Here is a 14679-nt window from a genome sequence, read left to right on the forward strand (position 1 = left end):
ACTGACTGTGCTAGAACTTACAGTATTACTTTATAAAGCTGTTGAATTATTTAATAAGAGTATTCAGCCTAGTTGTTTGATTAGGTCAGAAGAGACAAACCTTCATAGAACAGTTCATATGGGATTTAGAAAAGTTCTTTTCCTCTGTTGCAGCTAGTGGCTTCCAAGTCAACCAGTAGTCTGGGTCCGTGGTGAAAGTACTGCTCCAAAAAGATGTTAATGCAGCATTAACTAGTTGAGATGACAGAACAGACATTTCTTCAGGGGATATCTAAGGAGAGAGAAAAATCCAGAGCTGAGAATAATTTACAGGGAGCAAAAGCGAATCAACCACACAAACAAGAAGAGTACGATACTGTTTTTCAGTAGGGACAGTACAAGATCTTGCTCAAGATACTTTTCAAATTCACACAGTGTTTGCTTGCATCTCTCCTCAACATAAGAGAGTACACTTCCTGAGGTCTGCACTGCCTCCTGTCTGTGAAATATGCAGCATGTTTACAGAGCAGGTTTTCAGAATACAGTCTCTAGTCTACAACTGTGCACCCTTTTGTTACAATACATGAGGCTGCATAAGCACAGAAGAGATAAAGCTATCCAATATGCTGCTCCAAAGCATTTCAAGTGAACTTGCTGGTTTACTGAGCTTTCTGGGAACACAACCACCACTGTATTATAGCCAAATATTAACCAATTAGAATTTCTCTAACATATTAAATGCTCTACAGAAAATTAATCAAATAACTGTCTCAGTCTATTTGATTTGCAACACAGACCTGAAAAAAATTTAGAGGCACAGGAACAGAGGCAAGTATTTTTCAGCTTAAAACTACTGTGAATACATAGATACAACCAGGCTGGCACCTGCTGTTCAATTTCCTGTTTTCCCTTAGGTCACAGATGGATGAACGGAACAATATTACCAGACTATATCATGTAGAACTATGTTATTTAAGACTTCATTGGGTTTTATTTATGTTTTAATGTTGTGGTTTAATTAGATTTTATGCAGGCTCACAGTTAATAACCTTCCTTATTAAAAGAGTGAACTGTTATTGTAAGGCACAGGTAGAGAAACTGCATGTCAAAAATCTTACAGAGCTATACCTGTTTTGAAGAGTCTGTGAAAACTTCTGCAAGACTAATTATACTAAAACTTTTTCTTACTTTGGTAAGGTGTAACAAGTGCCACAGTCCAGATAGCTGGTAAGAAGCAGCTGGTGTCAACTTCAGAAAAAAAGCTATAAGCTGAACTAGATCTGAACACATGTTTAGTTCTTGACTGCAGTTCTCCCTGTAACAGGTAAAAAAAATGCAACCTAATAAATGCTTAAGCAGGGCACATGAAATGAATTATTTGGACATTAAAACAAATTGATAATGGCAGGCAAAGTCACAATAAAGAAGAATCCATACAAACATTAAAATGACAGCATTTTAAACACTGGAGAAGAACAAACGCTCAAATAATACTCAAAAACAGTTGCATCCTTCAAAGTTGGCAAAATCTAAATACAACAAAAGCGGGAAGAAGCGGCATCTTCTGTAGCTATAACCTACATGTTGAGCAAAACATACAAGAGATTTGGTGACAAACTGTCTTCCAGCTTTACAGTTCTTGTGAAAATTGAAACTTTGCTGAATTCAAGAGTGTATCAGTGATTCTAGGAGTCTCACTGAAATCCATAAATGAAGAGCTCTCTTTTAAGGAATGGTAAAACAGTCAAAAAATAAATACACTTGGCCTCTTAAAACAACACTAACACTTCTTAAATTAGTAATGATAACTTAAACTGCAAGTATGTGTGTATTTTACACAAAAGGAAGCAAGCATGCTAGTGTACTTTCTCCATCACCAGGTCTAACTTGGTCCCTCTGCAGTAGCCCCCCTGCAACATGGCCATAAACATCTTCATGTTAATTCCTAATATGAAGGACTCTATTTCATTACAAGACAAATACTATGTATTTCCAAAAGGAAAATATTACATATCATTCACTATATAAAAAGTTTTAGTTTTCTTACGCCTATAATCCCTTCTACCATTAATAAAGTAACTTCTGGAGTCTAATGTGTTTACTCCAAGGGGCTTGAACATCAGCATTACTATATTTGAATCATCAAAGCTGGAAAAGAAAACTACTTCCTCAGTGTAACACTAAACTACTCCCTTTGCTGACACTTTTTATAACTGCCCAAGTACAATTCCGCATGCAGACAAGGAGTGCATATGCATGTATATACATAAATATATATAAGCATATGGGTGTACCACATAGAGGCGCGTGCACCACAGATATATATGCATATACATGCAGCCATATATATATTGTATGCACACACAGAGATTTACATACAAATGTAAAGTACTGAAGTTACAGCTTTTAGCTAGGGATTCTGAATCTCATGAAAGGAACAGAGGATTTCTTCCTCCAACCACCTTCTTACCTCCTTGCACAAGCCTTGGCCACATAATCTGCTGTCAGTTTGTACTGCCAGAGCGTGCCTATGTGTTCCATTGCAGGCCACAGCTGAACCCGAACGCAGAGCTGGTTTAACATGGCTGGGTCTAGGTGGTTGGAGATTGTATCTTCAGCAAACCTTTCTTCTGAATGACTATATGTAACTCCTTCTGCTCTCAGTTGTGAATGTACAGCTTTCAAAAAAATCTTTAGTTGACCTGTTTGACAGAGTGTAAGAAGCACATAAGTGCAGGTGAACATTTATTGCCAGTGAACATTTCACATCCTTTCCAATTGCCTATAAAAATAATGGAGAAGGCAGAAATCATCCAGTTGGGCTCTTGTAAAGTGTTACCTACCCAGACTAACATCTTCTAAGTGATTGGCTCTAATTATCAGGCCATCAGCTTGCAGCAGTGCTTTCTTCATCCTCCATCCAGTGGCAGCAATTTTCAGACAGCACATTTTTTCCTGCCATCTACTTTCTCCAAAGGCCAATTTTAGCTCCAAGATGTTAAGTGGTTTGCTGAGAACTTTTAACTGAGAAAAACATTCCAAGCCCAGTTTTTCCTGGAAACAGGAAAAGGACATTGAACAAGTGACAATGTTTCAGCATTGCTAACAAAACAACAAACAAGATCTATGACTGCAGTCAGAACTCAGATTTCAAATTCACATGTAGATGACAGAAGTACAAGTACATATAAACAACCTGCAACAACAACTTCTGTAGCCCTACTCAATACATCAGGAAGACAGAAATGGAACCAGGTGGCCACAACACCTCCTTGTCAAGGTTTTTTTTTCTTCCTGAAGAAACTACATAGATTATGCAGACAAACAGTACCTCAATGTAGCAACTTACCGAAACTAAGGGCAATAAATACATAAATTAATAAAAAAACACCAGAAGCTACTGTCCATTAGAAGAAATTGGCACTTTTCACCTCTATTTTAAATACATTTGGATGCCTAGAAAAACCTCCCAAAATTCTCAGTAAGCACTAACTGTTCTTTGAAGTCCCACAAAGTAACTACGCACATTTCTGACAGCTGAGTCTCTTTGAGAGATAAGGCTACAAAAACCTAGGTCTAATTACTAATCACCACTGTGAGCAACCTACATGTCCACTTGTGCCCCGCTTTTAAAAAGGAACTTATATTCTTTAGAAAATTTTACTCTAAGATTTTTTTTTTGAATGTTACCAACTGGTGAAGTAACTTAAGAAAAAAAAAACCTAAAACCTGTCAGAGTCCAGAGGCCTCGTCTTGGTAAGTCATAAGGCAGCCCCATCCTATGCTGTATAAAAGGAAGTACACACGCTATTCTATAAGCACATGTTCGCTAAATAAGCAAGTGGCATACTGATATTCACAAGTCTGCAGAACAAAGCAAGCAGAGATATTTTTATATCTGTCCACCACTCTATATTAAATAACTATACAAAGCCTTACTAATAGTAGAAATGCTGTCTGGATAACTGATATATTTCACAAAAAAAGATGTACATTAATATATGCTGAAATTGCTTTTTTAATCAATCTAACAAGTCCAAAAGGAATACATTTTTGCTGGCCTGGAACAAAAGTACTACAAATCTTTATGCTTATTTTAAAGAATATTTGGACATTGTTGGAAAAACAAATCTTTTGCAAACAGAATATCAATACCTTAAAAGGAAGGGGCCTTCCTAGAGACTTCTGCAGTATCTTCATATTGGCAGAAACACCAGCAGGATTGGCCAAGCAGCTCTGAATATACTGTGAAACAGATTGAATTTCCTTGGAAACCCTTGGAGATTTAAAAAAAAAAAAAAAAAAGCCCACACAGTTAGCTCAGAATTTGAGAAAAAAGGCAAAAAGACATATGACAAAGGAAAGTCCCATCTCTTAACCTTCCACTAAAGGGGTAACGTAACTTAAAGTACTGCAAATGGGTAAACATTCCCTATGATCATTTGGGCAAGTAGCAACCCAATGCTAAGAAACCTGAATTTAAAAACGAACAGCTATGTAACACATTGCACTTGCATCACTAATGGAACACAACTTGACACTAACAGCAAACAATGTTGATTAGCTATAATACTAACAAAAGAGTAACTTATACAACCAAGTAACAGAAACACAAATCAAAGCCACTCACTTGTGCTGGTCTGATCCAATAAGCATCTGAGGAATTCTGTCAATTAGATGCTTCATAACCCAGTGCCAGTGCAGAGACAGAATTGGCAACCCAGGTGAATCCACTGTCAGAGAGTCAGAGACTGCCCAGAACCGGTCACGCCACAGCAAGGAGTATAAAATCTAACAACAAGCCAAAAAGGTTACAGTTTTCCCATTGCTGAGCCCTGCATGTTACAGAACACTTTGTACTTCAAGCAAGAGAAAATGTAAAAACATTGCCACTTCCACTAACTTCAGAATCATGCAATGCTTCATGCTTAGTGGCACACAACTAGCACTCAGCTATGTGTTTTCTAAAAATACTGCAGGGCTCTGCTGGCAGGTGGAAATACACAAGTCAAAACCAAGTAAACCCTGCACCAAGACTACAATGTCATTGTCAGATTTCAGCAAAATAATCTTCAGGGTTTTAAAAGGGAGAGGGAGAAGTGAACAACCCCTGTGACATGCATGTAAACCATCCAGGTTCAGAGATCTTTATCCGAGATTTGTGTGGATAATCCCTTTATCATTAGTTGAGAGAAACAGGAACTTGTACGGCACAGTGAATATCTAGGTCCCAGGTGTGTACATTCAGGTAAGATAATTCTCACCCTGAATACCTTCAGGCTGAAAACCTACATTCCACACAGAATAAATGAGAAGACAGAGCACAAATACAGTCACCGAAACAAACACGATAATTTGCCTAGTGTCAGGCATATTCTGAATACCAATAGAAACACTGCGGTTTTTTTCACGGTCCCTGAAACGTGTGTTCTGCACACTATTTTCACATAACTTCCATACACGTACTATGAAAAGTCTACTCACATCATGCATGTCATCATCACTTAAGGCCACCTGAGTAGACTTCACCCAGTGAAATGCAAATGCATCCCAGAGTTCAAAGAAAGCAGCAAGGTTGACCACGATTGCATGAGGAAGGCAGGTGTAACTTCCTGGATCTGAGGGTTTCAGGGAGATGGAAAGAAAGGGAGAGAATGAACACTGCAGCCACATAACATGGCAAGTAAGGGTCAATTTGATTACTAGATCCTCTTTGTGGTGGGTGGGGGGGGAGCAAGGGGGGAGAAGATCTAAGAATCAAAGTAACAAAAAGTATTCCTCCACTATTTGCACTATTCTCTATTACCTCTATGCATTTAATATAAAAAAAATCCAGAACGAAGGAAACATTGATCAATTCCTTCTATGCAACATACTAACTTCACTGAATTTGTTTTAGGAGTAAACATCCTAATGACATAGAACTATAGAAAGAGGAGTAGAACAAAAGCAACAGTGAAGAACTTGGATATTCTTACTAGCTAAAGACAAAATGCAATTCCACTTTCTCTCCACTATCTTCCCAAAGTTTAGATAAACAAGAGAAATGACATACACTACCTAGTAGAGGCTGGACATAAATGCTGTAGCATAAGGTTCATCTAATTTAAGAATAATATGTTACATGTCATATTAGTACTCATCTGACTGCTTTACATTCACAATCTTATTTGCACATTCAGGACATATCAGGTTTAAAGTACACGTTTCCTAACAGGGCAAATTAACCATATTTCAAATTGACCACAGAACTGAAATGAACAGCGAAAATCAACCCACCTTTGCGGAAATCTAGAGACATTCTTAAGATACTATTTCTTGATTTCTTGCTGGTCATCAAATTCTTCTCAGTGTAGCTTCTTCTTTCTCGGTCAAGAAACAATACTGCCCTAAATTAAAAATACAGCTGTTAGAAATTCAGTACCATTTTAAGCCTCTGCCTTGTAAGAATGGTGAACTATAAAGTGACATTTGATTATCGCACTGCGTTATGAAACAAGGATCAGGTGCAGCATAACTAATCACTTGAATATGATTTTTGCAGAAGCAAGCTTCAAAAAAAGCCAGACTTCAGCAATCACCAGGAAGGAAAAAGTAGTGAGTTACTAAGTAGATGCAACATCACCACTTGTAGAATATGTGAGGAGCTGCTTCCTTATACTGTAATGGCAAAATCTGTGTACCCTTTGCTCTTACTAGGAAAAGCCGTCCAAATCCAAAAGCAGGGCAACTATTTAAAGTTTTATGTGAGAGATTTCACACTGCTGCTTCTGCCTCTTTTATGCTTTATCCCACAGTTCTGGTTTGTCCTTTAAGTACTTCAGCCTACATGGAATGCTGGGAGCTCTGCTCCCTGTAGTCAGTGATTGGTTTTAGTCTGCATCTACAGAAGACGGAAGCAAAGAATTTAAACACCTGTACAAAACCTCTGCCTAGTATTTTAAATCACATCTATCAAAACGTGAGGACATTCTTGGCAGATACCACAAGTGTTTATAGAGTGCTGATTACAGGCATCAGGCAATCTTCACAAGCTTTTTTTGTAACCCACCGATTTGCTACAGACTTCAAAAGGATTAGAAGCTGATCTGTGTGCTCCATTTCTGTATCAAAGTTCATCGAATTTCTAATGATATCCAAAAACTGCATATTCCATCTTGGGTCCAGAGGCATCACATGTTCATCTGGGAAGGCAGACAAATCAAGACAGGACAGCAGTAGAAACATTATTAAGTGAAAGACTTTCATCGATTCCCCTGCCTATGCAAAAACAAGAAAGAAGCGTAACAGGAAGGCACACTCTTAAGCTTCCTCACTCCAGATACCAAAACAGGAAAGTATTACGTTGACTGCAGGTTTTATAAAACAGAACAGTGAAAGTAAATTAAGCAGTGGTAAGAGTACTCAAAAAGACAGCCTGGAAACTCAAGTCCAGCTCCCTTTTCCTTCACAGTCCAGGTGAGATACCTAGCACTATCCATCAACAGCCCAGTGTCACTGTAGGTAGCTTTCACACACCTAACAAGCCTGGAAAGGAAACCAAGGGCCTGTGCTCCCTGTAAAACACCATGGGAAAATTACAGGCTTTAACATAGGTTTCAGATGGGCCAACACAATAAATGCTGGGAAAAAACAAGATGCCTAAACCATCCAGTCAGAAAGTCAGCAGATAAAAGCATCACTCTAAAGAACATCACTTAACTCAGAGCTGTAGGAATACACCTGGGCCACAGATACACTGTCAGGGTTCACAGTCATAGCACTCATACCTAATTTCCATAGGATGCAAATTTTATTGACATATTTGCAGTTCTAGAGAGCAAGAATGGCTTTGTTGTTATCTCCTTTGCAATAAAAGCAATGTATAGTTAGAATGTAGACTTTGTTTTGTTACACACATTTCCTAAGAAGGACTGCAGTGTGTTCAGAGAACAAACGAAAGAAGCACCAATGCCTTATATAACTTTTTTCAGAAGTACCTGTCATAGTTGGCTGTAGCAACTTGATCATGTTACTGACTCCAGATGAGAGGGGACTGGCATAGAAACTACCAAGGGCTACAGCACCTGCTTCCAGCTGAATCCGCACTGGATCTGTAGGTGAAGGGGAGAGAACATAGCTGTAAAAGACAGAGCATTACTATAAATAAATAAAAATAACTTCAACTGAGCCAGCACAAGCAGCCTGGATGTCATCTGTGCATGCACTCTGGACATGCTGGTTGCTCTTACTTTGTATTAGCTCCAAGAGGCCTTAAAGGCAGTCAGAATATCATGGCCAAAGAGACAAATCCAGTAAAGAGTCCTAGTTAAACTGGTGATAGTTCATTTATGCTATTAAAAATATGGTTTGTGAAAAAACATGAGTTTACACCTTCAAATCTTCCTCTCAGTGCATCCATTTTTGATTTTTTTTTTTAAAGAAAAGAAAAAAAAAAAAAAGACCTGAGAGCATACCTGTCATTAAAGTAACTTTCTAGATATTTTCTAAATTACAGACACACCTGCCTGGAAAGACAGCAAGATCAAGGGGGAGCAATCTCCCTTGTCCCATGTAGGGACAATACAGTCTGAGATTTCACACCATACAAGGAAGCTAAGTGTGTGAATTACTTAGACCAATACCTGTCTAAATTCTCCACAAGCTCAATGTGATTAACGGAATTAAGCAATGAATACTTCATCTCAGGTGCTATCCTGAATGTTCAGGCAACACAGCTTCAGGAAATCTCAGTTCTGCAGTGGCTTTCTCACTATTTGTATTTTAACACCAAATAAATAGAAGGCATCTTACTGCTTTTACTATCACTATCAAAAAAAACACCAACTGTGAAGAGAAAGGCATACTCACTTACATAGACCATGAGGCATCAAAAAAATAACTGTAGTTCAGAAGCAGTACAAGTTACACGCATGCCTGAACAATAAAAGGCAATGTTTAGCTGTGCTGCTTTTGGCTGGGATCAAGTTAATTTTCTTAAGAGTAGCTAGTATGAGGCTATGTTTTTGGATTTGTGCTGAGAACAATGTGATAATACACTGATGTTTTAGTTGTTGCCAAGCAGTCCTTACATTAAGCCAAGGACTCTTCCAGCTTCTCATACTGCCCCTGCCCTCCCAGCTTCTTTTTCTGGAAGATGCAGGGAGGAGACACAGTCAGGACAGCTGACCCAAACTGGCCAAAGGGATAGTCCATACCAAATCCATCATGCTCAGTATATAAGCTAGGGGAGTTGGCCAAGGGGTGAGATCGCTGCTCAGGGACTGGCTGGACTTCGAGTTTTCTTACCTTTTACCTCCAATCCTCTTTCTCATCCCACTTGTGGGGGAGAGTGAGCAAGTAGCTGTGTGGTGCTTAGTTGCCAGCTCGGGTTAAAACACAACATCAGCTCAAAGTCTCCTGTTGTCCCTAATACGCACAATCATCTATTTCTGTCTTTCCATGGAGCCTCAAAGCCCTTAATTGAGTGTGGATAGTTGAGAACTTTCATATCAGATCATCTGAATGGTCTGGATGTTTTCATAGGAGACTTATGATTTGTGAAAATATAATAAACCAGCTCTTAGGCAAAAAATTAAATAATTACATACCAAGCACCTGTGGCAGATTTTTGGCTAAAGAATTAAGCCATTTAACTCTCAACGTCCAATCTTGATTGGTTGCCTTTTCTATGAACAATTTCACTGAAGCCTGTAGAACTTCCATTTTATCCATCCAGTTTGCATCTATCTCAACAGCACTGAATTTGAGACTCTCGGGATTAGTGGACTGCATAATTTTTCGAAGATCTTGCAGAGTCAGCGGTAGTGTCCTGAAACACAAAGAAGCAAAGCCCAGAAATCAAGGGCTCCAACTCCCAGTTCCAGGAAAGAATCTATTTTGCAAGTCAAGCTACTCAGCATGCAACTATCTTCAGGTAAGCAAGTAGCAATGCAATAATCTCTCCTCCTTTATTTAGCTTTAAAGCCAGTTTCCAACCTCAAGTCAGTTAGGGTTGTCTACTATTAGGAACTCACTAATGCCAAAAAATTCATGCAGTGCCAGAAGTGAACATGCACAGCATTTCAATGAGAAATTATAATCAATTTGTGCACCAGAATGATATGTGATGGTTAAGTTAAAAAAGACAAAAGATAGGAGAGAAATGTTGTTGATTAAAAAAAAAACCAAACAAACAAACCCAAAAAAACCAAACCAGCATGTTGCTTAGGTTTTACAATTTCAACTCTGTATCTTAGTACTAACTTCTACAGCTTGTTCTTTCACTGGAAGCAAACCACAGCACCTGCCCACAAGAGGCCACTAAGCAAAGCAGGCGGTAAGGAAGATTTTGCACCGGTGTTGTGAAAATAATAGTTATATTGCACAAGAAATCATTAAAAGAGCTCTTGCATATGGCCCCTGCACATAAGAATTCTTCCAGTCAGCTCTGTTTGAAGGAGGAAATTTGATTTTTTTCACCTGAAGCTACTGGACCTAAAATAACTGACAAATAATTGTTGAAATGAAAGCAGGAGGTACAGAGGATCATTAGTATATTTAAACCTAGTTAAATACTCTTTTTTTTTAAAGCTCAGAAGGAAACTGAAGGACGAGATTTTTGGTGCTCTTATTACCTTGTAAACCCAGTGTTCACATTCACATTTTCTGGTAAATGCCTACTTCTAATTCAACTCAAAATAGGTCTAATGTACTTATTGAAGACTGAATACCACTGAGTCAAGCATTTTTGTACTGAAGAATAAAACAGTAAATGATTAAACTTGTATTTGCAGTGGTTGCATGGAAAAGTACACAGGAGCCCCAGTTACAGAGTATGATGAACACAGTCTCTACCCACACAATTCGCTCAAGACACAGTTTTGCAGGGGACAATGACATGCCACTAGTAGTTCACACATATCCTGTTTCTTACTCATTTATTAGACAAAAAATGTTTCTTGCCTACCTGGAGTTTTTAAGGCTTAGTCTATTCAGACAACACATTAGGACCTGCGCATCACTCCAGACTGTTGAAAGAAGTGAGTCTTCAGCTGCAAACAGACCTGTAGGTAGGGAGTCTGGCCACAGTCCCATTGCTAGCAAGGAGTCACCCCAAGTTTCATGGGAAGCCAGAGATGAAGCATGCTTCTTAACCAGTTCTAACACAAGCTAAAACAAACAACCAAAAAGCATTTTATGATCATATTCTAACATGTATTCAAGTACAACAGTTCAGGGAACTTTTTAATTAAATCTATTTATTACAAAATCATTATAAACCAAGTATTCTACAAACACTATTTAACATACACAATAAAAGAACCAGAACATTCCAACCATACATACTGTACAGTTTAAAATAAGAAGCGAATGTTGCTATCTCCAGATGACAGTGTGCAGTGTTTCAGGCTAGAGATTCATCAGTGTTAATATCCCAAAGTCTCAGCTGAAGCTGTTAAAAACCAAGTAAGCCTCAGGGTCCGGTCCAACTGGGATATTCTCTGGCTCCCTTATGCTGAAAGAGTCAGCCACTATCTACACAATGTCTGACAAACCATACTTATCCCCTGGGAAACATCTGAATAAACATATGCAACTCTCACCCATCTGACCTCCCCTCTCCTGTAGCATGCCACCAGCCTGAGAAAATATGTCACAAAAGGACAAGTGACAGCTGAAATTCAGCATACTTCACCATTCAAAAAAAACCCCAAACCGAACCACAATTTCTTGAGCTGTAACTCATCTGTTAGAGTGAGTTACAGGCAGAACTGTACTGCTTGCACTGGAGCCAAAAAAGACTCAGAATCTGAAAGATACAGAAAATGTCTCAATGCCTCTTAACCCCTTCTCTTCATCACCTGACAGATGCCTGAGAGGATGTTTTTTGGTTCGTCTCTCCAAGAGCACCATCTTCATCAACCCTTGTTCAGGCACTTAGGAAACAGAGGATCTCAAACAGTAGCCTCATGAAATGGTATTTCTCACATATCTAGATGATGTAAGAAAAGCTTTCAAATACAGGACTTTTACCTTTTGGTTAATCTGCAGTTGTTGTGAGCGGCCATAAACTTCCCAACAGGCTCTGTAAAAAGCCTGTGCTAACCCAAAGCCTCTTTGTATCTGCTGCACAATCAACACAGCAGCCTGAAGCAAAGGTGACAAAGATGACATAGAACCTGAAAGATACACAGCATTTAAGGCAATATGAATGTTTAGTAATTGTCAACCCTTTAACCTTTTGAGGACAAACACCACTTTAGACCCTGAGGAAGATCTAAAAAAAATGAATCCTACTGGGTCCTGAAAATTAAATGGGTTCGTTCCATTCTTTTTTTCCATTTTTTTCCATTCAAGCTTTCTTCCTTCAAGCTGATTTTCACTTACAATATATTGTTTTGCCTATAGCAATCGACAACTGACTCTTGCCAGTGTCTCATGTTGCCTTACAAAACACTCCAGGTACCATCTTTTTACGATTCAGACCTATTCCTGAGAATGCAAAAAACAACCCAAAACAATCTATTTACTTTTATGTCTTTACTTATATCAGGCCATAACACAATAAAATAACTAAGCTTTTTAATATTAAAGAGTTAATCGAAACACATGTAACGAGCCCAAGTTGTTAACAAATACTGAACAGACTTTTTTACCTGCTATTGCTGCCTTGGTTTCTGAATGCACAGCCATAAGCGCATCACAGATGCTATCTCCCACTAAACCCAAACCATGCAGGAGTAACTTCAAATCCAGATTGTCCAGTACATTTCCATCATTCTCCCCAGGAATGTAAATTTCAATCCCACGATTCCGCATGGCTCTGGATATTTCCCCATGAACAGGATCCATTGAAAGGAAAAGCCTGTTGGATATTAGAGTAAAATAGTTCAGTCCTCCTACAACAATCATCTAGTCCAACTGCCTTACATTCTTAAGATACAACTTCGGGCTTTAAACTATCACTCTGGAACACCCAAATCTTCTCTTCCATAAAATAAATTAATCTTAACGGGGACACTGATATCTAGAAAGCCAGAGACATCTACTGAATTTAAATGAGAAATCTGTATGAATAATTATATTTTGAAATTAGCCACAGATATATTGCATTGGTTTTAATGAAGTTATAACTGACCTATGTCTATCTTATCATTTGCTTACTTACAAAAAAAGTTAAACTATACCTCTGAGCATAGTCTTCTCTGAGAAGACTTTTAAAAGTCTTAGCAACAGCTTCAGATAAATCTGTGCTATGCAAAAACCAGAGCATCCAAGTAGTTACTAGAAATAGTAGACATTTCTTAAGAGCAAGGAGGAAAAAAAAAAACAACCCAACACTTTGAGACACAATGCAGAAAAACCAGATTTCTAAAACGTCAAAGACCTTGTTTCCAATTCAGAGGAACCAGAGCATTATCAGTCCCAATACTCTTTTCATGAGTTTTTTATAAACAGGAATTATACAGAATACTCTGTATGTTCTCGTCCCATCCTCCCATCTGCCCCGGAGACTACTTCAGGTCCGAGAAAATACAGACTGTCTGTTTGGTTTGGAGGGGTTTTGAGTTTTTATTTTTTTGTGGTTAGTTTGTTTTTCTTTTTTGTTTGTCTGGTTGGTTTGTTGGTTTTTAAGTTCTGTCACTACAGCAAACTCAAATTTATAGATGGGATGGAAAAAGCTGGCAAGAAAATTACTATGTCCATATACCAGCTTTCATTACCAACATATCTGAACATTACACCATCTTCAACACGTGTATCCTCAACTCCATTACAGTGAGGCAGGGAAGTGCTGAAATCCTAAATTAGAAATGGAGAATCAAGGTAGAGGTATACTGCTATGAACTTCCCAGTGTAATAGTCTGTGCTGCAACAGAGATATAAAGCCAAGCCTCTTATACTCTCTATCACATGCTTACCACAGTGCAGTTTTCTTCCTTGTCAGACACACAGTGTCACTACAGTACATGGCAAACTGAACAGCATTCAAAATACCAAAAGACTGGCCCATGGCTGACATTTTTTTTCTAAACCTGCAATTTCATACGGGGGAAAAAAGAAAAGAAAAAAAAAAAAAGCAGAAACGCCAAGCACCTGAAATTTGGATGAGGAGCTATTGTAGGAATTGTGCCATCTATCACACCTCTCTCACTCATGGTAAGAACGCCTCCTGGTTCAAGTAAAGCATTCAAGCGGTCCAGCACAGAAGGGCTATATTGAAAAGAAATGTATATGGTTATAAAAAGGTAAAAATTTGATCCCTTTCTGATCTGAAATCAAAATGGTACTAGCCAAGCAAAAAGCCAAACAGCTAATTACATTATAAGGTAACAGGAAACCTATCAACTGCTAAGCTAAGAAGGAAGACACTCTTCAAGAAAATGTAAATTACTGCTCCCATGTACTGTTATCAAATGCAACACCTTCAGCTGTGAACCATATAGTAATACGCAAAGTCATAGAATCAATCATAGAATCATAAAGGTTGGAAAAGACCTCAAGGATCATCAAGTCCAATCATCAACCCACACCACCTAACTCACTAAACCATATCCCGAAGCACCACATCTACACGTTTCTTGAACCCCTCCAGGGATGCCTTCCCTGGCCAGCCTGTTCCAATGCCTGATCACTCTTTCAATGAAGAAATTTTTTCTAATATCTAGCCTAAACCTCCCCTGGCGTCACTTCAGGCTGTTTCCTCTTGTCCTATCA

General features: G+C 38.5%; 1 protein-coding gene across 1 annotated transcript in view; it reads right to left on the bottom strand.

The window, feature by feature from the left end:
- Nucleotides 1-14175, bottom strand: part of MDN1 (MDN1, midasin homolog (yeast)) — a gene marked incomplete at its 5' end in the record, with an annotated part of 51191 nt that extends 37016 nt beyond the window's left edge. The window contains 15 exons of the mRNA XM_010084635.1: nt 101-271; nt 1168-1294; nt 2450-2681; nt 2823-3033; nt 4135-4255; nt 4610-4770; nt 5464-5597; nt 6259-6368; nt 7031-7163; nt 7959-8072; nt 9570-9790; nt 10928-11130; nt 11995-12140; nt 12618-12826; nt 14059-14175. Of these exons, the coding sequence (XP_010082937.1) occupies nt 101-271; nt 1168-1294; nt 2450-2681; nt 2823-3033; nt 4135-4255; nt 4610-4770; nt 5464-5597; nt 6259-6368; nt 7031-7163; nt 7959-8072; nt 9570-9790; nt 10928-11130; nt 11995-12140; nt 12618-12826; nt 14059-14175 (2410 nt within the window). The remainder of the gene's footprint in view (nt 1-100; nt 272-1167; nt 1295-2449; nt 2682-2822; nt 3034-4134; nt 4256-4609; nt 4771-5463; nt 5598-6258; nt 6369-7030; nt 7164-7958; nt 8073-9569; nt 9791-10927; nt 11131-11994; nt 12141-12617; nt 12827-14058) is intronic.
- Between the last annotated feature and the right edge of the window lie 504 nt (nt 14176-14679).

This window comes from Pterocles gutturalis, unplaced genomic scaffold (genome assembly GCF_000699245.1).
Source record: "Pterocles gutturalis isolate BGI_N339 unplaced genomic scaffold, ASM69924v1 scaffold5430, whole genome shotgun sequence".
Lineage (NCBI taxonomy): Eukaryota > Metazoa > Chordata > Aves > Pterocliformes > Pteroclidae > Pterocles > Pterocles gutturalis.